At 55.9% G+C, this 22,676-nt stretch overlaps 1 protein-coding gene and 1 pseudogene across 2 annotated transcripts; both read left to right on the forward strand.

Annotated features, from left to right (window-relative positions):
* The first annotated feature begins 1,440 nt into the window (after positions 1-1,440).
* OPTC (opticin) lies at positions 1,441-9,738 on the forward strand. Of its 2 annotated transcripts, XM_059414084.1 has the most exons (8): positions 1,441-1,491; positions 1,586-1,783; positions 2,897-3,137; positions 3,860-3,995; positions 5,523-5,681; positions 6,523-6,725; positions 8,397-8,492; positions 8,979-9,738. In XM_059414084.1, exons 3-8 carry the CDS (start codon positions 2,922-2,924, stop codon positions 9,147-9,149), a joined length of 981 nt encoding a protein of 326 aa, XP_059270067.1. In that variant the 5' UTR covers positions 1,441-1,491; positions 1,586-1,783; positions 2,897-2,921; the 3' UTR covers positions 9,150-9,738. The 2 variants fall into 2 exon arrangements, with proteins under 2 accessions (XP_059270067.1, XP_059270066.1); XM_059414083.1 differs by lacking the exon at positions 5,523-5,681.
* On the forward strand, positions 9,664-9,831 carry LOC132026359 (U2 spliceosomal RNA; annotated as a pseudogene).
* Positions 9,832-22,676: the final 12,845 nt, after the last annotated feature.

Consider the following 22,676-nt stretch of genomic DNA (forward strand, 5'->3'; position numbering starts at 1 on the left):
GGGGTCTTTACCGGGGTGCGGGGGGAGCCTATGCATGCACCCCAGGAGACTGGCTGTGCCTGTGGGGTCCCAAAGAGCTGAAAAAGCACGTGGGGGAGGACCGATTGTAGGTACGTGTCACCGAGAAAGTGGGGAGGGAGAGTGGGAGCAGGCGGCAGGGGGAATGAATGAACAGTCGCATTTGCTTTCCTTGCAGGGAATAAATGGCGTAGGATGAGAGGGAGAGCCAAGCGCAGCCTGCCTTGGGAGACGGGAGTGGGGGAACGGTTAGGCTCTGCCTGCAGAGCCCAGGCTGTGGAGAGAAAGTCGGGGAGGACAGCGCGCCAAATGTACCATCTGCTTCCTGGGCATCCTGCTGGCTCCAGGGCTATCTCTCCCTCCCCACTGCAGAGACCCTGTTGGTGCCTCTCCCCAGATGGTGGGCTGCCAGGGGCATGGGAACCGGCATCCCTTTGGTGAGCAGGTCCTTGGGCTGGGGGATGCCGCCTCCTCGCCAGCTGGTGCCCAGGAACACGGCAGACCATGTGCACTGTACCCTGGGCCAGGCTGGCGATCTGCCCCTTCCCCGGCTTTGCCAGGACAGAGACGAGTCCTGCCAATGCCGTCTGTTTCCAGGGCATTGAGGCACATGATCTCCAAGCTGGGGTGGGCAGGGTGGAGGGGATCAGGTGAAAAGGGGCAGGATCGTATGAACCAAGGACAGTGCTCAGGCCTGAGCCTCAGGAAATCTAGGCCCAGACCCTGGCTCTGTGTGACCTTGGGTAAGTCACTGCACCTAGCTGGATCTCTAGTTTCTTGTCTGTTGGATAAGCTGTTTGGACTAGATGATTTTCAGGGAGCTTCACGGCCACGATTCAGTATCTTGTGAGGGGGGCGGAGTAGAGAGCAGGAGGCAGCATTGAAGAACTCAGGTAAACACACAGCACCCACCCCCTCACCCCACCCAGCTCCTGCCTTCACACCACGGGCACCACACAAGGCATTGAGGAAAAGAGAATGTCTCTGACACAGACGGCTTTGGTGGGGCATGGGGAAGAGGATTCTTCTCAACGTCCTGAGGAACCCACCCAACGGCTTCTGGGGTTCCTGATCAGGGCTCGGTCTCAGCAGATGAGAAAATTTCTTGTATCCTCATTGCCGCCATCATCATCATCATCGTTGGGAAACTTGAAGTTGGTCTTCCAATCCTACCTCATCCCCCATTCACCTTCTCTTGGACCCTGCCCCCGCCTTCAGCACCTCCCTCTGGTTATTTTTGTTCAGTCACAGTCCCATGTGGGGGTCCAGGTGGTGGGTGGCTGTGCGGTCACTGTGCCTTCACTCAGACTCTTTGAATCTTTGGGTACCATCCGAAAAAAAACTAGAGAGGCAAGCCCTGTCCCTCCCGAGCGCTCCATCACCTGCCACCCGCTCCCTTAGAAAGAAGAACCTGCCGGCCCTCTCAACAGTGTTTCTGAAAAGAGAAAAGCAGCAGACAGAGAAAGAGGAGAGGTGAGGGTGGGCGGTGGGGAGGGGTATGGCGGGGCGGGAAGGGGGAATGGAGCCAGTGGGGAGAGAGAGAGGAGAACTCCCTCTCCCCAAACAGAACACGGGAATGGGGGACCCGCTGAGCAAAGAGGAGGAGGAACAGCAGGACACCAGGAAGAAGAGAAGTCTGACTGGTCACATGCCCCCTTGGCCAGCTCCCCGCCCAACCCTGGCCCACTGCAGACGACCTTGCCACCAGAGTCCCCACTTCTCTGGAAGCTGTGAGGTTCTGTTCTGCAACAAGAATAAGCGAGGGGTAAGGTTCACGGTTTGAGGGGTGTTGGGCTTATTGGTATAGAAATGAGGAGCTAGGGTGCAGTCCAGTGGCCGGCTGGGGCTGGGGGAGAACGGAGGGAATTTAGGACTCCAGGCTAGAGAAGCTGGAGGGTGGGAGAGGGGGAAGGCTCTGATGGAGAGCTCATTCTTGCTACTGCAAAGGGCTTACCTCTAGCCCAGCGAAAATGAACAGAGGGGGAAAATCTGCTAGACTCTTCCATAGCCGGCTATGGGGAGGGCTACACTATCGGAGATGCATCAGATTCCTCACACCCACGCCGCACACACTCCTTCCCTGGTCTGTGCACGTGTGCATACACTTACACACGCTCATCATGTGCTCACACGCTCATCACGCACATACAGAATCACCTGGGCACGTGCGCAAACACCTAGGGAATGCTCTAGATGCGGACACACTCCCACAACCACCTACGAAGAACACTTTCATTTCTGCAGTCATTTGTTTCTAAAAAGCTGCATTTAGAAAGTATTTTGTAAACCGACATCCTTTTTTAGATCATATGTCCGTTTTTAAACCCATGTGCTGTGAGGGCACTAGGTGTGCCCTGTTTTTTTCTGCAGTCCCAGAGGTAAGTCCAGTGCCTGGGACATAATAGACACCCCATAAATTGTTGCTGAACAAAGGGGTGACAGAATGCATAATCTCTTAAAAAGCACAAGACTCCTTGATGACGAAGTTTCTCTAAATCTGGCTTAGTGACTAATGGCAGTACTTGGTGTGTGTGGTTGTGTGCGATGAGTAAACGAGCCTTCACCGGGTGTCTACACAGGCCTGTGTGAGTGAGTAGAAGTGTGTGTGCAAAGCATGTAGGCACTAAAGTGGGGTGGCGGTGGGAGGGGCAGTCAGGAGACATAGCCCCCCGCCACACACATAGCCCCAGCCTCAGGGGGCTTGCCAAGGCCATGAACGCACTAGTGTATCAGGAATGGCCTGAGTCTCCGGTGTGGTGGCAGGAAGTGGGGCGAGTCTGTGAGTTGCTCCCATGGCGAAGAGACAGACGACTGCCCTTCCTCCTGCCCACTCCGCAGGGCTGGACTCTGAGGTGATTCAGCTTCTTCCTTATTTCAGCGGCCGCCTCCTCCCGGGGACCCCCATGAAGCGAACGGCTTTCCTGAGCCTGCTAGCTCTGGTGCTGCTGGGGCCAGGGACTGTCTCTCTCCCGAAGGGGAGGAAGAGGAGAGATCCGGCTGGGGAAAGCGATGCTTACGGGCTCCTGGGCAACTATGTCCTGGGCCCGGACAACTACGATGAGGTCATTGACCTGAGCAACTATGAGGGGCTCACGGACTATGGGGACCAGCTCCCTGAGGTAAGGGGCACACAGCAGAACAGCGACGCTCCCCTGACGACACTGGGCGCTGGGGGCCTGGCTTTCAGCCTCCCCTTCTTTCTCCAGGAGGTAGAGATTCTTGTCCCTCTGTGGGAACTTGTCACTTAGATGATACTAAGAAAGAGGACAACAGAAGTCCAATTTCTTGGTTGGTTTGTAGTAAACCTGGCGGTATTCACCCCCCTTAAAAGTCCTGTATCTGTCCCCCTGCCCCTAAGTCAGACCAGAATCCATAGCGCTGTGGGAGGGACGGGGTCAACCATGTCTTCACACACTCGCTGGAAAAAGCAGCTCCATGACCCTGTCTGCTCTCAGGCTATCTTCGAGTCTGAAGTCCTTTCTCGGCCCTTCCTGGCCTTTGCAGGGGCTGATCCGAAGCCTGCACCCAGTAGCTATGTGTGTTGGTCAGTGCTGGCCTGGGCTCTCGGCCTGGGTTCTCCAGAGACGTGGATTCTAGCTCTGGCCCAGCTGGGCGGCCAGCTGCCTGCTGGATCCCTGCGCTCCCCTCTGCTGGTCCATTCCCTTCTCCATATAAGGAAGACGCTGCATCAGCCCCACTTTAGGAAGTTGACTTCCTCCCTCCCCCTTTCTCCACAGTGACTTGTTGCAAGTTTGAAACTGGTCACCGAGGCCCAAAGTTCACAGGAAAGTCCTTTTCAAGCAAAAATTGGCCTACTGTGTGCTATGTGCTCTGTCCCCAGGTCAAAGTGAGCAGCCCGGCTCCTCCAACCAGGGTCAGTTCCACTCAGAGCACAGTGACTCCAAGGTCACTCTCCTCCAAGCCGCCAACGAACAGGCTTACAACACTGGGCTTCCTGGACTCCCCAGGCAGCCATGGTGAGTTCACGGTCATAGGTCACAGGGCACGTAGTTCACAGGCCATGCAGCCATGACCCAGTACCAGGCCTGCCACGGTGAAGTGTGGTCAGGGTCGGGAGTGAAAGGGCAGGGCTAGATCTCACTGTAAGGGAGAAGAGGAGAAATGGGCACAGTCAGAAAAGGAAGGAAGGAAAGAAACCCAAAAGGAGAGGCTGGCTATCCCTAACGCTTTTGAGTGAATGCACAAATTGGAGGCGGGGTGGGGGGGAAGTCAACCCTCTGCTTGCCTAGCAGAGCTACCCTACCTTAATTAATAGCATCACTAGGGGACCAGGTTGAGTGGTAATTAGATTAGAGACAATTAAAAGCCTGTTGAGGAGAATAAATAACTTTGTGGCTGTCACTTGGCATGGGGGCAAGTGAAGCAGTCCTACTGCTTTTCGGCTCTAAATTCCCTCTTAGCGGCTCTTTCCCCTCCCTGATGCCCTCCTGGAGCCCGGGATGCTGGTGCATGTGGCAGTAAGGGGTTGGCACTCTGCTGGAGATCAGGACTGGAGCAGAGGCGGGATGCAATTAATTCCTGATTCGCGCGTCCTTGGCTCCTGTTCTCTTGAGATATCTGTCTTGGGTGGATCTAGGGTATTGGGGCATCGGTAGGAATCCGTGACCTCTCAGAGCTACAGGATCTCGGGCTTAAAGAGACCATAAAGGGCCTCAGCTGGATCTGCCATTCAAGGCCTTGGGGTAAGAAGGATGCTGAGATCGTCTCTGCTCTGCCCACCCTGGCCCCTGCCTGCAGAGAAGAGCTGCCTCTTCCTCGTGGGGCTGTGTCACTGCTAACTAACCTCCCCCTTGAGTTGGATGGCCGATGGTCCCCCATCAACTCTGTCCCTTGTAATGGTGAGTGATGGAAACCACCTGCGCTCTTCAGTCAAATGAGCCAGGAAAGCCTCCCAACGTTTTGAAAACAGTTTGGCCCATGTCTAATGACCACCGGCCATGGAATGATAACACGAGAGAGCTGTTGCCCAGCAGAAAACTGGGATGCTGATACCCTAAGAAGGGAAATGAATTCTAGGCAAGCGCTGTCACTCGTGACTTTCCTGTGCTTGTTGGAGCCATACAGGCCATGTCTTACTCCTCGCCCACAAGGCAGCTGGCAGAGCCAGTAACCATTGGCCAGTCCACTTAATTCTGGCTTTATTTCATCTTCCTTGTGCCTTTGGGCACCAGAGAGGAGCCTTATGGAAAAGAGATCAGTGGATGTCCTAAGACACCCACCTAAGCCCAGGAAAACCTGCAGAGGACTGGAGCCTGAAAAAAGCACCAGTGGGCCAGGACTGGGTAGTAACTGGTAATGGGTCTGCCTCTGTTAGGTTGGGGGCTGAGTGCCAGGCTGGGAGCGGCTCCCAGCACGGCCTCCGCGCACTGTGTCGTTCCATTCCGGCCATGGCTCAGACGCTCCCTGAGTGAGGACCTTTGGTCCCAGAGGCTAAAGGAGGACTGAGAAGGGTCTCCCTTTGTTCTGTCTTCCACCTGGGCCAGACCTGCCCACCTGTTTGGTCTGCGTGTGCCTTGGTTCCTCTGTGTACTGTGACGATGCCAACCTGGAGAGCATCCCTCCTCTTCCCAAGACAACCGCTTACCTGTACGCCCGCTTCAACCGCATCCGCCAGATCCGAGCCGGAGACTTCAAAGGGCTGAGTACGTGGTGCCCTGGCAGAAGATGAGGGCGAGCCTGTCGGGGGAACCCCCGGAACCCCCAGACCCCCCTGCCTTGTGCCCCCTCTCCACGAACAGTCACAGACACAGTGTCCCACGTGACTTAGCCTTTCCCCCTTAGCTTTCAGTCTTCGCAGCAACCCAATGGCAATAACCCCAAGCCTTTCTAATCCCCTCCCTTGAAGATTTTGGATAATAAAGTGTCCTGTCTTCATCTGCACCCCCCAAAGCTCTGGAAAGCTGGAAAAGGGAAGATACAAGCCTACATTTTCAGATTCCAAGCCGCTGTAGCTCTGTGCCCTCCCGGTCTCTGGACAGACCAGGCTAACTCAGCCCCACAGCCCTGACACGATGTGCCTAATTGTGGTTTGTTGTGTGTTTTTGCTCCTTGATGCCTTCTACCCTGCCTCTGCTAGGAGACCTGGGCTCTCATCCAGATCCTGCCACTAATTCCCAGAGCCCTCAGGGTCACGGCAACCTTTTCTGTAAACCAGCAGTGAAGGGGCCAGGGGCGGGGGGCGGCGGTAGAATGGGTCCAGACATTGGTGGGCCTGTCGGGTCTTGCCTTCTACCGAGCCCCTCCGAGGTGGACAGCCGCCCCACAGGGCAGAACTCCAGGAGAGAGCACTGCAGAATCTGAGGGCTTTCCCCCGGGGTTCCTGGTTTATGACATTATATCTCCTGGCTTGGACCTCATACAGGTGGAGAACAGACTGGCTTTCCCTATCTTAAAAGGGATGGAGCGGGGTCCAGGTGGGTCCAGCAAGAATGAGGAAACATGGTAGGTCCCATGTCTCTCTGTGTTCTCCCCCATGCCCCACAGCAAAACTGAAGCGGATCAACCTTTCCAGCAATTCTATCTCCTCCATTGATGATGACGCCCTCCGGCTGCTGCCTGAGCTGCAGGATCTGATCCTTCCAGAAAACCAGCTGGGGGCACTGCCTGCGCTGCCCACCAGCCTCGAGGTCCTGGACGTCCGCCAAAACCGGCTCCGGAGCTCGGGGATACAGCCTGGAGCCTTCAGGGTGAGCCAGGGCCTGTAGCCCACCGTCTCCCTGCTGCCACCCCTGCCCACAGCCACACACACACAAATCCCATGCCCTCATGGGACAGCCCTGCTCCAACCCTGTCCTGCGTCTAATCATCAAACCCCATTTTCTTCATCTGTTCCCATTATTGTATTAAACTTTTTGTTGTTGCTGCTGCCAAGAGACTGCTTCTGATGCAAGAAAGGGTGTTTAGGGGCATCTGGGTGGCTCAGTGGGTTAAAGCCTCTGCCTTCAGCTCAGGTCATGATCCCAGGGTCCTGGAATCGAGCTCCACATCAGGCTCTCTGCTCAGCAGGGAGCCTGCTTCCTCCTCTCTCTGTCTCTGCCTGCTTCTCTGCCTACTTGTGATCTCTGTCAAATAAATTTTTTAATAAATGTTTTAAGGGTGCCTGGGTGGCTCAGTGGGTTAAGCCGCTGCCTTCGGCTCAGGTCATGATCTCGGGGTCCTGGGATCAAGTCCCGCATCGGGCTCTCTGCTCGGCAGGGAGCCTGCTTCCCTCTCTCTCTCTCTTTCTGCCTGCCTCTCCGTCTACTTGTGATCTCTCTCTGTCAAATAAATAAAATAAATTAAAAAATCTTTTTAAAAAAATAAATAAAATAAAATAAAAGTTTAAAAATAAATAAATAAATGAAAAAAAAAAAGTCCTTACAATAAAAAAAAAAAAAGAAGAAGAAAGAAAGAAAGAAAGAAAGAAAGAAAGGGTGTTTGACAACGTGCTAGCCATGAATCTCCAGGAAAAGGAAATTCAGGCCTCGTTACTAGAAATGGGGGCGGTGTGCAGGTGGTACTGGAAGTCAAGGTCAGCAGCTCTCCCTCTCTGTCTCCCGGGTATGCCGTCTCTTGGCTTCTCTCCGAGCATCCTTCCATTCACCTGTCTGCACCCGCAGCTTCTGCTCCCCGAAAACACGGGCTTGCATGGGACTTGCCATAGTGCTGGCCCCAGCCCAAACTCTACAGAAACCTTTTTTTCCAAAACCCGCCACTAACTGACTAACCGTTGTCCTTCTGTGAGCAAATGCTTGTGGGAGACAGTCTGATTGCTCGCTGGCTGGCCGGTTCTGATGGGAAGGGCTAACCCCCCAGCGCAAATTGGGCTGAGCTCCCGGAGCGGTTCCAGTGCGGAAACGAATTGCGGCGTGGACCCGACCTCCCCCCAGTCCTCGCCACTGTTTCACACACGCAGACTTGGTTTGCCTCGCGTGCCCGTGGCTCTCATTCTGAAGCTCTGGCTAGCTCCCGAACATGCTCTCCACAGCCATCCCGGGCTTAGCATTGGAGACTTTTCATTTGGGAAAATCCCTTTCTGATGGCAGAAACGTTGAGGCTGGACTGAAAGCGTCCCCCCTCCCACCCCCTCCCTGCCCCTCGCCCACCCTTCACCTGCTCCTCGTTACCAGCTGACCAGCCCTACATGCTCCCCCAGCTGCCAGGCCTCAACGCAGCCCCGATCCTTCTGCATCCAGTAGGAGTTGGTGCCTGTGAGCTCCTGAGAGGCTGGGCAGCCCCTGCAGCACCCCAGTGCCGAGCCTGGCCCACGGCTGAGGCTCAGGAGACCCTCAGTGAATGAATGGGGTGACATCATGCGCCCATCCCTGCCGGGTCCAAGAACATCTGCCAGCCTCCCGTACCCTTTGTCTGCTCCCCAGGCGCTAGAGAAGCTGCAGTTCCTCTACCTGGCTGACAACCTTCTGGGCTCCATCCCCGGGCCTCTGCCTCTGAGCCTACGCTTGCTGCACTTGCAGGTAAGCCACACCCCAAGGGCAAGAACGTTGACCGGGGCCAGGGACACGGAGGTCAGATAACTGGGAGCTTCCTTAGGCAGTGACGGGCGTCTCCTTCACTGATTGCTCACTGGAGGCAGGGATCGGAGGTCTAGCCCAGGCCGTTGTCTACAGCCTCGGGGTGACTGCCTTCCTCTCCTTCTCCTGAAAATGCTTCCTGCCCCCATGTCCTCCATCCCATCTCAGCGGACTGCTCGTTCCTCCCCTGCCTTCCCGTCCCCTCTGTCTCATCCTCCTGCCTTATCCCTCTAACTCTCTCCCCTCACTCTCCATCCATCCTCCACGGGCCACCTCCCCTCGCCCCTTGCTGCATGGCCTTGGCCTTCTGTGCCTCAGTTTCCCCAGCCTCAGGAAGGGAGCTGCCAGGGAAGCTGAGATCCGCCTTCGGCGCTGCCTCAGGGCCCTCTCTAGGCAGAGGGGTAGCAGCTGTCTGTGTGTTCTTTCTAGAATAACATGATCGAGACCGTGCAGAGCGACGCCTTCTGTGACACTGAGGAGCACAAACACAGCCGGAGGCGGCTGGAGGACATCCGCCTGGACGGCAATCCCATCAACCTGGGCCTCTTCCCCAGCGCCTACTTCTGCCTGCCTCGGCTCCCCACCGGCCGCTGCTGCTAGCTCGCCTGCTCCGCACACACACGCGGAGAGGGGCCCTCACCGCCTCCCAAAGCACGACTGCCCCCGCACGGTGGTCTTCCGTTCAGCCAGGAACCAGTTGCAAAACTCACCCCTACTCCCTTCAGCCACCTTCTATATGCATGCACACGCACACACCCATGCACACACACCCATGCAGAGACATACGTATACAGAATCGATACACACACACACAGAAACACGTGCACACACACACACACATACACTCGCGTACATAAATGTCCTTCAGTAGCCAAATTTGCATTTCTCATCCTCTTTCCTTAACACCTTATGGCTCCTGACTCAGAGATCAGCGTCTGCAGCAAAGCTTCGAGAGTCCCCATCCCTCCTACATACAGGGAATGCCGGGAAGTCATGGAAGAGGAAGAGGAGAAAAAGAAGGAGGAAGGGGGAGAAGCAGTGGCATGCTTTAGCCAGCTCTTACTACTAGGCTCGCAGCACCAATTATTACATTTCCCAGAATTTTGTAAGCTGTATTGCTTCTCGGCCTTCTGGCTAAGATCAAGTGTAGGATTTTTGCAAGCCTCTCGTTAAACACAGCTTTTATTAAAGATTAAATTGCCAGCTCGCATTTAAATACATTACATGGAAAATAAATGCAATAAATACTCAAACTCATTCCTTTCTAATTAGTTTACTATATTTTACTCGTAACCATGTTCTTGAGCTTATGTCTATGACATACTCTGGAATGACCTGCCCCTGGTGCTCATCTCTTCCCAGCGACACTCAGGGACATCACATTGGCAGATTGAGCTTGGTCATGGTGAGAGTATTTACACCACAGACAGCAGTACATGCTACACTCTGGGATTCTTTCAGAGAGAGAGACAAAGCTGGTTGTTAAGCATTTGCCAGCTCACCATGGAGGAGAAAGCAGACTATTTTACCCACTATGGGTAGGGTGGGGTTTCCATTGGACTGTCTTTTCTCGCTCTTCCTAGACCAACGGCTTCCTGCTAGATTTGGAAGGAGCTGTTCATAAGGATGGAGACTAACAGGAATCTTCATCTGGATGCCCTCTTTGTAGCGCTCACCTGTCCCTGGCTCACTGAACAGCCTTGGAGCTCGGCTCCACCAGCCCGCGGAGATCCATCCTGGCATTGCTCTCTTCCACGATTAACCACCAGAGGGCAGCCTTGCGCAAAGAGAAATAAATAAATATAACCATTACCTGCAACCTTGGCGTCTCCGTGAGGTCTGCTGTGATGGGAGACGGGAGGAAGGCCAACTGTGATGCAGCTGACTTGTTCCTTGAATTATGAAGAGAGGAGAGATGTCACCCTTCTCCTTATAAGGAGATGTTGGACAAGGGGGATGCAATAAGTGGGTCCTTGGCGTCCGTGTTGATTGAAGCACAGAAGAGGGTTGAGGGGGTGCCTGGGTGGCTCAGTTGTTAAGCCTCTGCCTTTGGCTCAGGTCATGGTCCCAGGGTCCTGGGATCGAGCCCCACATTGGGCTCCCCACTTAGTGGGATGTCTGTTTCTCCCTCTCCCACCCCCCTGCTTGTATTCTCTCCCTCACTGTGTCTCTGTCAAATAAATTTTAAAAATCTTTTTTAAAAAGAAAGGAAGGAAAGAAGGAAGGAAGGAAGAAAACAAGAATTGAGGCAGGCAGTCTGATTGAACATGGACCTGTCATGGGCTAGGCACTACGTTCCACGCTGGCGATGAGATGACGTGTAACAGACTTTTGACGTGTAACACTCCTTTTCCTCGTGGACCTTCGAGTCTGGCACAGAGAACACATGTGCAACAGTCACACAACCACACCACACAACTCATGATACAGACCATAAGAGGAATCCCCAGAAGGCTGTGAGAGCGTACGGGGGAGACCCCATCTAAGAGGCCAGCAGACTGTGAAGGAAAAATTTCTAAGCTAAAACCTGAGGGAGAAGTAGGAGTTAACCAGGTGCTCTGTTACCAAGGCAATCACTCAAGGTGGGGGGCCATGGTGCAGGGGTGGGGGTGGGGGCCCCCCCAAATCTGGCTGGACCCACGTAGCAGCAATTGCACTCCTCTGAGTCCCCTGCATGCCTGGCACCCCTCCTTTGGATCCTCAGGCCAGTCCCGCAAGCAGACAAGTCGTGGATTTTTAGTCACATTCTTGAGATGAAGAAACCAAGAACTCCAGAAGATAAAAGCGCTTCCCGGAGCTCACGTGGCCAGCTGAGGCTTGGACCAAGACACAACACACACGTTGCAAACGGAGTGGGAAGTCTTAAAGGTGAGAGGTGCCCTTGTGGTTCCCGCGCTGCCTGCTTCCTCTTTCCTAGAGATCCAGGACTTCCAGCACGCCTGGGACTGGGAGAACAGTGAGCCAATAGCTCCCTGCCTTTCCGAACAGTAGAGAATAGTAGAATTTCAGGACGGTGAAGTTCTGACCCTTTCTCTTCCTGTCTTCCAAGGAGCTCATTACTGTAGGAAGGCTTTCTGTCTCTCTGCCCATCTCTCTCTCTGTCTCATTCACCAGTCCTCTCTTCCTCCATGTCCTGTTTTACTGGATTATGACAAGGCCTAAGCAAGCAACAGCAGAAAGACTCAAGATCCCAAATGCAAGAAAACTTGGGTTGAAAAAAAAAGAGAAAGAATTTTCCAGAACTGGGGTTCCTGGGGGCTAGAAGTCACATCATACCCACATACCCCACGTTAGTCTGTGCTGAGTACAGAAAGTCATCTGACCCTTGCTCTAGGGCAGAGAAGGGGGCTGGTAATTCCTGGACTCGTGGAATTTGCCAGATACCATAATGGAAGCTATTATGCACATCAACTCATCCAGTCCCAATAAGAGCCCTAGAAAGGAGGGATGTTTATCCCACGTTGGAGATGAGGCAACATGGTTACAGAAGGGCGGGACCCCAAATGAACAGGCAGTAAGTGGCAGAGCCAGTCCCTCCTGGCACAGGGCCCCAAGTCCTGCTCTCACAGCTCACGTCAGCGTGGGCGCCCCTTTCAAGGCCAGCGGAAGAGGCAGCTCCTGACCGTTGCTTCCCTGAGGCTGGGACAGGATCTCCCAGGGGACAGGCTGCCTGTGCAGCTGTCTCCACACTGATCTTCTGATCTCCCATTTGGGGCAAGGGAAGCCCAAGGAATAGAAAGAATGTCTTTGTTGGCTGCCTCTCTGAAGAAATTCTAAACAGTGCATCTGTCCCCAGGCCCCTCCGGAATCCAGAGAGGGGAGGGGCGGGGCCAGAAATCCGAGGCTCCCAGAAGCTGCTCTGTCCTGACAAGGGGGGTGTGCTCTGACTTCTCCAGGAGCTAGAGCACAGAGCACCTCTTTCCCCAGCGCTCCAGTCCTGCTGGATGACAAAGACTGAGGGTGGTTGGGAGCCAGAGGAGGAGACCGTGGTGGAGGGAGAGGGACAGTCAGGCACCAGGGCGGCCTCTCCACCAGTGAGCAGTCTGAGGTTGGCTCCAAATCCACATCTTCCAAGAGCAGGACACTCCAAGTCTCCCTCATCTGGGTCATCAGCAGCCATCGGCATTCGGGCTCAATGCTCAACCTTGGCGATATTCTTTTTTTTTTTTTTTTAAAGAGTTTATTTATTTATTTGACAGACAGAGATCACAAGTAGGCAGAGAGGCAGGCAGAGAGAGGAGGGGAGGAAGCAGGCTCCCTGCCAAGCAGAGAGTCCAATGGGACCCTGGGATTATGACCCGAGCTGAAGGCAGAGGCTTTAACCCACTGAGCCACCCAGGCGCCCCAGCCTTGGTGATCTTGATGAGGGCTCTGGCTCTTGGGTGGCTCCCTGGGGACCATCCTGTCAGCCCCGTAGGAAGAAGCACCTCCATCCTCTTCAGTACCCCGTGGCCTTGGGACCTCTGCCCTGCCCTGTTCCATGAGGCTCAGGGGAGGACGGGGGACACCAGGAGTGGGCGTTTGCAGGGACTGTCCTCCACCTGCCCATCCTCAGCTCCACAGCAAGGCCTAGGCCAGAAGGGACAGGTGGGAGATGGAGGTCCCCAGGGAGTGATCCCCCCCACCCGACTTTCTTCCTCCTGCCTTGTCCCTTAGTCTCCTCCCTGAGCAACAGTCTCTTGTGCTCCTGCTGTGAATCTGCACCCTACAGAGTTCTTTACATACGGGATCTAAGGTATGGTCCCACCGACTCTGCGAGGAAGGTACTATTAATCCTACTTTCCAGATAGATTATGGGAGGCTGAGTGATTTGTTGAAGAGCAAGATGACTTAACATCTAAGAAAACAAGACTGGGACGCTCGATCTGCAGGTTGTGAGTTCGAGTCCCACATGGGGTGCAGAGATTCCTTAAATAAATAAAACTTTTTTAAAAAGGGAAAAGAAAACCAGACTGAGGATAGGGAAGGACAGCCATCGATTCTTGGGAACTCCAGCTGCTGGAGCAAAAGATGAGTCCCTCCCTCCCCAGCCTGAGAGCTCTTTGACCAGCGAGGAGTGGAGAGAACATCTCTCGGGCTGAAAAACTGGGAGCTGCCCACACACCTGCGTCCTGAGCCCGCCTCAAGGCTGTCATGACCCTGATCCTGATGGAGCACACGGGGTGAAGCGGTGACTTCTGAGGGTCTGAGCTCAGGAAAGCCCTAGGGTCAAGGACACACTGCTCCCTCCATCTCTGCCCCCACCCAAACTCACGTGGGTGGCCCAGCACCCACATGCCCGTGTCTGCGTCCTTGCTGTTCCGGCCGGAAGGAGGGAGGCAGACAGACAGGAGGTGGACAAGGCTCTGCCCTGCCCCCTCCAATGTCTGGAGCGCTCTCTCCTCCTTCGCCCGCCCACACCTCCCCCCCCCCACCACCACACCGGCTTGGTTTTGCCCCTCCTCTCTCTCTCAAGGTTGTCTCCCTGGCCAGGCGAGCTTCACCTTCTCCAGCAGCCACCCTCTCTTCCCACGCATCTCCCTCCCGTGGCTGCTGCCAGTCTGAACCAGGGTCTCCTTATAGAGGCAGGACATGGCTTTTTCCCCACCCTTCCCATGGCTCCCTTCTCCAGGAGTGACAGAGCAGCCCAGGGACCACCTTCTTCCTGCTTTGCAGCAAGAAACTCCCCAAACTCAGGCCTCCTTGTTTTTAGATCACCCTGTGCATGCCTAGGAATGCCTGAGCATCCCCTCCCGGAGCATACCCCCTGAACACACTGCCTCTTCTTCCCCCCTCACAGCATCCCCCCCAAAAGTTCTCTGTCTCCCTTCCCTTTGTCCCCTATTGTGCCCAGGGCACCAGAGCAAACAGCTTTTAGCCTTCTCCTGGCAGCTTCTAGCCTTCTCCTGGCAGCTTCTAGCCTTCTCCCGGCAGCCCTGCCTTCTAGAACCCTTTCATCACATGGTTCATACACAGGCAGAAGGGCAGTGTTTCCTGCTGTGGCCACCTGCAAAGGGACTACAGTGCAAGGGATCGAGCACTAGAATGAGAGTCTGCTGCCCCAGGTCCCGACTGTGGGACATGTGTCAGGTTATACCAGCACCTTACTCTGTTCCCCTTCCCCTTGGAGCTCCCTGGGCCCCAGCTCCCTTGCCCAAAGCACATCCAAGCATGAAGGGTGTTTTTTCTATCCCCATCCCCATCCCATGCCTACTGTTCTCTGCAACACAGACCAACAGTGACAAAGAGATGCCAGTGATAAAGGAGAACTAGGAGAAGCAAGGACAGAGAGTAGGGATAGCACAGGACTTGTCCTGTCTCCCACTTGGGCCCAGGAACCTTTGACGGGGACACCTATCCTGAGCCATCTTGACACAAGGGGCAACAGATCTTGAACCACAGCTGGTATGTAATTAACAGATGTCTTCCAAAGGATTACCAAATGCAAGCTCGGCGGGGGGGGGGGGGGGGTGTGCCCCCTCTCCCAGAAGGGCCCCTGTACCCCAGGACAGGTTTCTGGAGCTTGGTGCTTCTCTCGGGCAATCTAAGAAATTCCCAGGGAGCTGTGTCCTAGGAGACAGGCAGGATGGCAGGTTCTAGCCTTGGGGATAAGCAAAGGCCGGCTGGGGAGCCTTTGGCCTCCAGATGAGCGCTAAGGGGGGCGGTGGGGGGCAGTGGGGAATGGGGTGGGCATAGGAGAAGTGGGACCTGACAGTGCCTGAGGTCATGGCTCTGGGTAATCCTACCAAATACCAGGCCTGAAAGATGCAAACAGCCCCCAGGCAGAGGAGGAAGGTATTAAGCGGTTACTCAGTTGTTTTGAGCTAAAGCACCCTACAGGAGAAGGGGGACAATGTCGTCTTCAGGGATTCAGGTCTCTCAGATCATCTATCTCCTTGGGTTAAAATCACCTTGCCAACGTGGATATTACTCCTTTCAACGAGTTGGTCTGAAAATACGGTCTTTCTTAAAATCAGTACATCAAGACATCATCCCTGCAGAGATCCTGGGAGGTAGAGAAAGATGGGAAGCTGGGAAAAATTCAATATTCCAAGGGCCCTGAGAGTCCTTCAGTCTAAGCCCCTGTGTCCAGGCAGGACTTCACCTGGCTCGGAAGGCCATGTCCCCTAGTTTTAAGTCACGGCCGGGGGTCCCAGGAAAGCCACCCGGCCACCATCTGCAGGACCCGATGCCAGGCCCTGTGCCAGCCCTCTGCACTGCATGGATGACCCTATTCTATCCCCAGAGTATCTCTAGGAGGTGGGCACTGCCTGTTTTATAGAAGAGCTCAGACAGGTTAGGCTCTTCGTCCAAGGTCACACAGGTAAGAAGCCGAGTGGAAAGACTGCCGAGCCCTCTGCCAGCTAGGATGGGGACAGCGTGTCTGGTCCAGCTGCTAAATCACGAGCCCCTCACATTTCCACTAGGAGCCTTATACATAGAGCACACCCCATAAACACAGTGCCAGGCCAGTTCCACTGTCAACGGCTCACTTTCTGCCCCCTCCCTCTCCTGACATCCCCAAACGGGGCCCAGGCACACCTGGATTTCTCCTCCAAGCTTTTCCAACGTAGATCTTCCCACACCCCTCCCTTCCCATCTATTGTCTTTGAGCCCAGCTTCTTGGCTCCTGAACTCCTGTTCACTGATTTCTTTCCGGTTCCTTCCACCCCAAGCACAATAGGCTCCTTCCTGCTTGTTGGTAAACAGAATCCCAACAAGCCCCAGGGGGTGTGTTCCTGGAGGAGCTAGAGCTCCTGCAGTAGGAACCCCAGGAGAGGAGGCCTGGCGCCTCCCCTGTCTCTCTGCCACCTGCCACATTCTTGCACACTGTAGCTTGGGAGACAAGGGGCTCCCTTTTTGGAGCTCAGGAACCGCTCACTCATCTTGTGCCTGGAATCTTGGAAGAGGAATGGGAAGGAGAAAGTGTGTGTGTGTGTGTGGTGTGTGTGTGTGTGTTTTGAGCCACTGTCAAGCCAATCCCCACCATTCCACTCCCAGCGTGAGGTCTGGTGGGTGGGCTTTCTAAGTCCCTGCTAGGCTAGGACAGGCTGCAAAGAAGCAGAAGTAGAGAAGGCAGAATCATCAACCGTGGAGAAGGAAGACACGTCCCACGGGGACAGAGCCAGCAGCCACAGTTCCTCCATCACCGAGGGGGGGGTCCCCTACTTCTCCATCTAGGCTCACGTGAACCCTGAGCCTCAGTGTTCTGAGCAGGATGGGAGAGGAAGCCCCGAGGCTTCAGAGTCTTACATAGATCCAAGCCCTGCCTCAGTGTTGACTATCTCTAGCGTCCTTCATGGACTCTGAACAACAACCCTTTATCAAACGCCAGGCACCGGGGGCATCATAATAAAGACAGGTAAGGTCCCTGTTCTCTCTGGGGAGAGACAGGCAGTAATGGAATAAACAAACAATAACAGATAAACAATATAATCCAGGCAGGGACAGATACTAGAAGACAACAGAACAAAAGTGATGGGGCAGAGAATGGTGTTGGAGGCCAGTGACACTAGAAAAAGTAGTCAGGGAGGGCCTCTCAGAGGTGGTGACCGTTGAGGCCCAGCCTTCATGACCAGCAGGCAGCAGTCATGCCAAAAGCGAGGGGACCAATTTCCAGGCAGAGAGGGAAGGCCCTATGCAGACTGAAGCAAGCAGGGCAAATGGGAGGGCAGAGGAGGCCCCGGGGGAGCGGCCAGAGCAGGCTGGGAGGTGGGGTTGGGGGGCAGCAAGGCCCCAGGCATGAAGGTTCTGTGGGATTTCATCAGAAGAGACATGGGTCCTTCTCCAAGGAGCTCAAACACCTTTTATCCCTTTGTGTCCCTGTTCACGATGCTGGAAGTAAGGAAGGAGGGAAGGAAGCGTGATTCACAGCTGGAAGGTGACAGTGACCAGAGCCAGTAGGACGTTTTAAGGAGGAAGACGCCACAGCTTGGCTCCAGGACCTGGGTAGGATAATGGGCGGAACTAGGGAGCGAAGGTGGAGGAAGAAGGGGTTGTGGGGTAATGGGTGGAAACAGAACGGAAGTGGAGGAAGAAAGGAGACACCTGAGGCTGAGGGAGGGGTGACAGCAGGAGAGCCCGAGGTGCTGGAGGCTGGCGCACACGGAGCAGGGAGCAGAGGCCCCTGCGGTGCCATGGAGACCGGAACCCAGGTGAGAAGTGTCCCCACTGGCACCTTCCCCTGCTGTGTGGCCTCAGGTAAGTGGCTTCTCTGTCTCTCTCCTTTGGCCTTGACAGAGGTGGTTTCAATAATCCCCAAGGTACAAATGGTCTGGGAATCTGAGACCCCACATGGCCTTTGGCCCTGAGAAGGTCAGGGCTTAGAGTTGAGGCCACCCACTGAGTCTCAGAGCCCACCAGCCCCCCCATGACACTCCAGGAACAGTGGCCTCCCAACTGTGGTGTTTCCCCCCCACCCAAGTGCGGAGGGAGCAGCGTCACAGGGGCCTGCGTGCCCTCACTCCTCAGACCCAGCCCCCTCCAAGGAACTGCCCCTCCCTCAGGGACAGGAACTCCCAGAAGCTTCCATAAGTGGCCATCTTTCCATGCCAGGACTGGACAGGACGCAGACCCAACCCCTGCAAGGCAGAGAAAGGGCCCCAGTGACCGCGTAAACACCACCCCCGCAAGGAAGGAGTCTATGACTTCAGTGAGGGAATGATCCACACACACACACACACACACACACACACACACACACCCCAGAGCAACAGAGCCCTGTTTCCTTGTGAGAGGGCCTGGGGAGACGGGGAAGGTGGAGCAGGGGAGGAGGGAGGGGGACAGAGGGGTGGGTGGGAGTGAGAGCAGGGGAGAGGCTGGCAGAGCCAAGATTTCAGGCCCTCTGTCCTTTTCACCTTGTTGCTTCAGGGCTGAACAGTCTCCAAACCCCGGGCAGCCCTCTCCTTCCTGGCTCCTTCCCTCCAGCTCCCGCAGGAGCCGGGAGAGCTTCTCGAACACACCGCCTGCTTTCTCATGCACAATAAATGCTTCCCCGCAGAACCCGCTGCGCTTTCCACCACATTAGTAATCAGTGCACAGAACCAGAGCTTTCTCTTCCCTCCTCCCCCGCTCCTGTCTCTCTCCTCCCTTCTCCGTTTCTCTCCCGCACCCCTTACCTTCTCCTCCGGCCTCCACCCCACCCAGCAGAGCCACTGCCACCTCCTGGGAAGCTGAGAAGGTTTCAAGTCAGGCTTCGGCATAAAGAAAACAGCCCTATTTTCCTCACTTTGAGAAGGTGCTGACAGGAACAGCCGGGGCAGGGTGTCTGGTCTATTCAAAGCCTCAGTACCTCCGTGACTGAATCCGGCCCTATTTTCTCATTTCCCTGCACCGCTGCTCCTCTGTCCTGCCTGGGGTCCTGTCCTCCTGCCCCTCGCCTGTGAGCCGTTGCCCCCCAGCTCCCCGAGACCCATCACTCATTCATCACTCCTTCATTCCGCTCATTCAGTCATTCGGAGTCATCTCTGTGCCGGGGCCGGCGACCCCCGGTGCTGGGGAGGGAGCCTGTCGCGGGGCTTGCGGGGGTACAGGGAAGTCGCGGGGCTGCGGGGGTACAGGGAATAAGAGGTGAAAACACAAAGGGTAACCGCTGCCGCTGCCGAGGTGGCCCTGAGCTGTTGGGGCGGCCACTCCCCGTTCCCCGGTGGCAACAGGGGTGGGGGGTGTGCGGAAGGTGCTGGAGAGGAAACCTGAGGCAGAGAGGGGCGCTCGCTGGGAGAAGGGCGGCCGGGCGGGAGGCTTCCAGGCCGGTGGCTCCGCCGACCAGTGGCCTCTGCGTGCAGCGCTGGGCGCGGCTGGGGCAGAGGGAGGTGCTCAGGGCTGAGCCGGGGCAGGAGAAGGGGCTTGGCACCGGGGATCGGGGATCGGGGATCGGAAGGGCCTGGCTGGTGTCCGGGAAGTTCAGTGCAAAGCGGTTTTGACGGGGACCATTGCGGGTTGGGAGCTGGCTTGGAGGCTGATGGGGTGGGAAGTAGTAGGAAGGTGTGAGTTGTGTGTGGGACGGTCTGCCATGAAGGGTGGGACTCTCCTCCCTGGGGCGATCGGCATCCGGGAGTGACCGTGGGACCGACTTCTGGGCGCTCCTGGCCAGGCACTGGCCCAGGATGGCCCTGTGGGCACGCGCTCAGAAGGGACAGCAGAGTGGCCTAGGAGCAGGGGCCGCAGAGGAGACCCAGTAGGGCAGGAAGACGCCAGGCGGGAAGAAGGAGGGAGACAGTAGGGCAGGCCTCCCTGGGAGCCAGTGTGGCGGTGCCCTGGCCGCCCCGCGAGCAGTCCGGGCTCATCGCTGCCTCTCTCCTCATCCCCGGGGTCTTCCTTCCACCACCCACCATCAGTCACAGTGATGGCTCCCAGGCCTCTCGGCAGGCTCCGATGGATGGTCAGCTCAAGATCCTCCTGCTTGGAGAGCTCTCGCTGTAGGGGGCAGGGGCAGCACAAAATCCCCACTCATTAAAAAAATGACCAAGTAATATCAGTAAGAAAGGCACCTAGTGTAGAAGAAGTGCGTGCTAAAGCCATGCCAGGGAGAAGGGGCCGATCAGGGAAGGAAGGAGGCAGGGACACCCTTTCTGGCTCAGGAGCACTGGGACCGAGTGGGATGTGACATCCATAATTCATACTCGATCAATACTGCAGGGCCCGGGGCTCTGACCCCTTCCGAAACCCGGCTCTCCTCTGACAGCTGAGCTCGTCTCCTTGGAGGCCTAGGGCAGGAAGGTTTCCCTGTGAGACAGACTCGGGAGCCCCACAGCCAGGATGACGGATGAGCCGACAACGGCTGCTCCGGGCAACAGAGGCCGGTAGGGCTGAGCAGAGAGAGAAATATGACGGCAGAGCAACTCGGAAACAAGAGAGATGCCCAGGGCCTGGAGAGGGGGCCGCGGGGGAGCGGTCCTTCTCTCAGCCGTCTGCCCTTGCCTGTCTGTCTCTCCAACCAGGTCCTAAGTTCCATGACACAAATGACAGGGAGGTTGGGGACAGCTGACAGGGGAAGGTGAGAGATGAAGGTCCAAAAGATTCTCTCTTCCCTTTTTTCTGGAACATGGATTTGGAAAGCCACGGGGGTACTTTGAGGAGTGGCTCACCCAGCAGCAGAGGCTGTTCCCGGCGCCAGTGCCCCGGAACTGGGCCCAGCCCCCAGCTCTCCCGGCACATAGGTTCAGGCTCCATTGAACCCCACAACTTCAGGTATAAAAGACATGGGTCAGCAGCTAGTGGAGGGAGAGACAGATCTCGTAGGAGTAGGAAAAATCAGGACTCCATTTCAGAGCCCCAGGTAGATTAGAACTGCAGAGATCTGTCCGGAAGCTGCTGTATGAGCTGCCTGGCAGACTGGGCAGTCCATAGGTGTGAGGGGTAAGGCTGCAGCCCACTCTTCCCCAGCCCTCGAGGACCATTTCAGGCCTCCAGGCTGCACAGTATCCTATCCAGGCAGACACAGGCCAGTAAGGATGCTCACAGGGTACCATCGCCCCTGTGCGCCACCCCCCCCCCCACTTCCCATCAGCTGCTGGGGGAAGGGGAACAAAGAAACAGTCAAGGGAGCCTCCCTTTCCAGTGGCTCATTGATAAGAGGCCAGACCCTAGAGGAAGGAGGTCTTGGGGCTGGAGGCAGCTGCCCAATAGGCAGAAGAGGATAGCAGGATTGAGCCATTGAGCTCTTTTCTGAAGGTGAGCTTTCGGCGGTCAGGATTATAGAGCTTCTCTCCAGTGGACACTCCCAGGCCCTGTGGCCCTTAACTCCCAGGTATGAGGGTTATATTGATGAATCAAACACGTACCCCCTCCTAGGGAGTTTACACTCTGAAGGCCACAGAGGGAGGCCTGTTAGCAATGCTAACAGCGTGAGCACAGAAGCTCTGGCTGGCTGGGCTGTGGTTAGCTGGAAGACTACCTGGAGGAGGCAGTGCGGGAGCTTGGCCCTTCCACACTCACTTAGAAAGCCAGCCCTCAAGGGCCAGGTGGCTCAGGGACAGCAGCATCCGTGATGACAGCAGGGATGGGCCTTGCAGTCAGGACATAACACAGATTCAGAGAGAGAGTGACTGCTGGCAGCGCGAGTGTCTCGAGGTGGGAAGCATGCAGACACTCGTCCTGGGTGGGCTGGCCTTTGCTGGTCCCTCTCCCTGCTTCCTGTTTCCTGCAGACCGTCATTTTCTCTCTGACTACCCACCCGCCTCTCTACGTGGCTCCCCTCTCTAAACAGGCAGACCCCAGTTACTCCCCTCGGGCTCCAGCATCCTTGACTCCAGGTGAAGCCACTGCCCTGAATACAGGCCAAACAGCACAGACTGCTTGCCCGGCCAGCCCCTCTCTTGGAACATCAAGCAGGGTATGATTCTCAGAAAGTTGCAGAAGCTCCCTGCATGGACAAGTCGCCATCACTCCCTCCATCGCACCCCATGACTCTCTGTCCTGCTCTGTGCCCTGTGCCTGGAAGACTGACCCCCTTGAAGGCAGCAGCATCTGGGCTCCCTGGTCCTGCAGCTTCCTCGGGGTCAGTGGAGGGAGATGGGCTGCGAGAAGATCAAGACCACGCAGTCCTCATTCACTCTGGTTTCTCCACCTCCTGCCGGGCCTCGGGGTTCTGGGAACAGTCATCTAGTGAGGCCACAGCTCTCCCAAGGGCCCTGGGATGGCTCTTCTCAGGGTCCCTTCAGGGGAGTTTATGCCCCCTCCCTTGCCAGTTTCCCTTCATCCTGCCCAGGGCAGCGGGAGGTAGGGGGAGGAGGAAGTGGGAGGAGGAAGTGGGAGGAGGGGGAAGGAAGGAGCCCTGCCATCTCTCCCCCAGCGGACCCCAACTCACACATATTTCGCCCTGTTCTCACCTGCAGGAAGAAAGAGGGAGAAAACTTGCCCCTAGAGGATCATCCCGGGATGACGCCCAGTCTGGGTAACACATAGAGAGGAACGTGGGTTCGAATCTTAGTTCTGCCACATGTAAGTTATCTTTCTTTTGTTTTACCTTTGTCACCTGTAAATGGGGCAAGCCCTCCCACTCCGCGTTATTACAAGGACTGAATGAAATATTGCACGCACACCGGTGCTTTGCCATGGTTAGGCGCGCAGAGCTTGACAAACAGAAGCGATGGGGAATCGTGCTGTAAGAGACATCTGACGGATGCTAAGCCCAGCCAGCAGTCGGGG

This window comes from Mustela nigripes, chromosome 10 (assembly GCF_022355385.1).
Source record: "Mustela nigripes isolate SB6536 chromosome 10, MUSNIG.SB6536, whole genome shotgun sequence".
NCBI lineage: Eukaryota > Metazoa > Chordata > Mammalia > Carnivora > Mustelidae > Mustela > Mustela nigripes.

What these genes read in the sequence shown, in the direction of transcription:
- OPTC (XM_059414084.1), top strand. Translation starts at nt 2,922, where the DNA reads ATGAAGCGAACGGCTTTCCTGAGCCTGCTAGCTCTGGTGCTGCTGGGG. An exon ending in ATGGGGACCAGCTCCCTGAG is followed by an intron (nt 3,138 to 3,859) that starts GTAAGGGGCACA and finishes CTCTGTCCCCAG; the next exon opens with GTCAAAGTGAGCAGCCCGGC. An exon ending in TACGCTTGCTGCACTTGCAG is followed by an intron (nt 8,493 to 8,978) that starts GTAAGCCACACC and finishes TGTTCTTTCTAG; the next exon opens with AATAACATGATCGAGACCGT.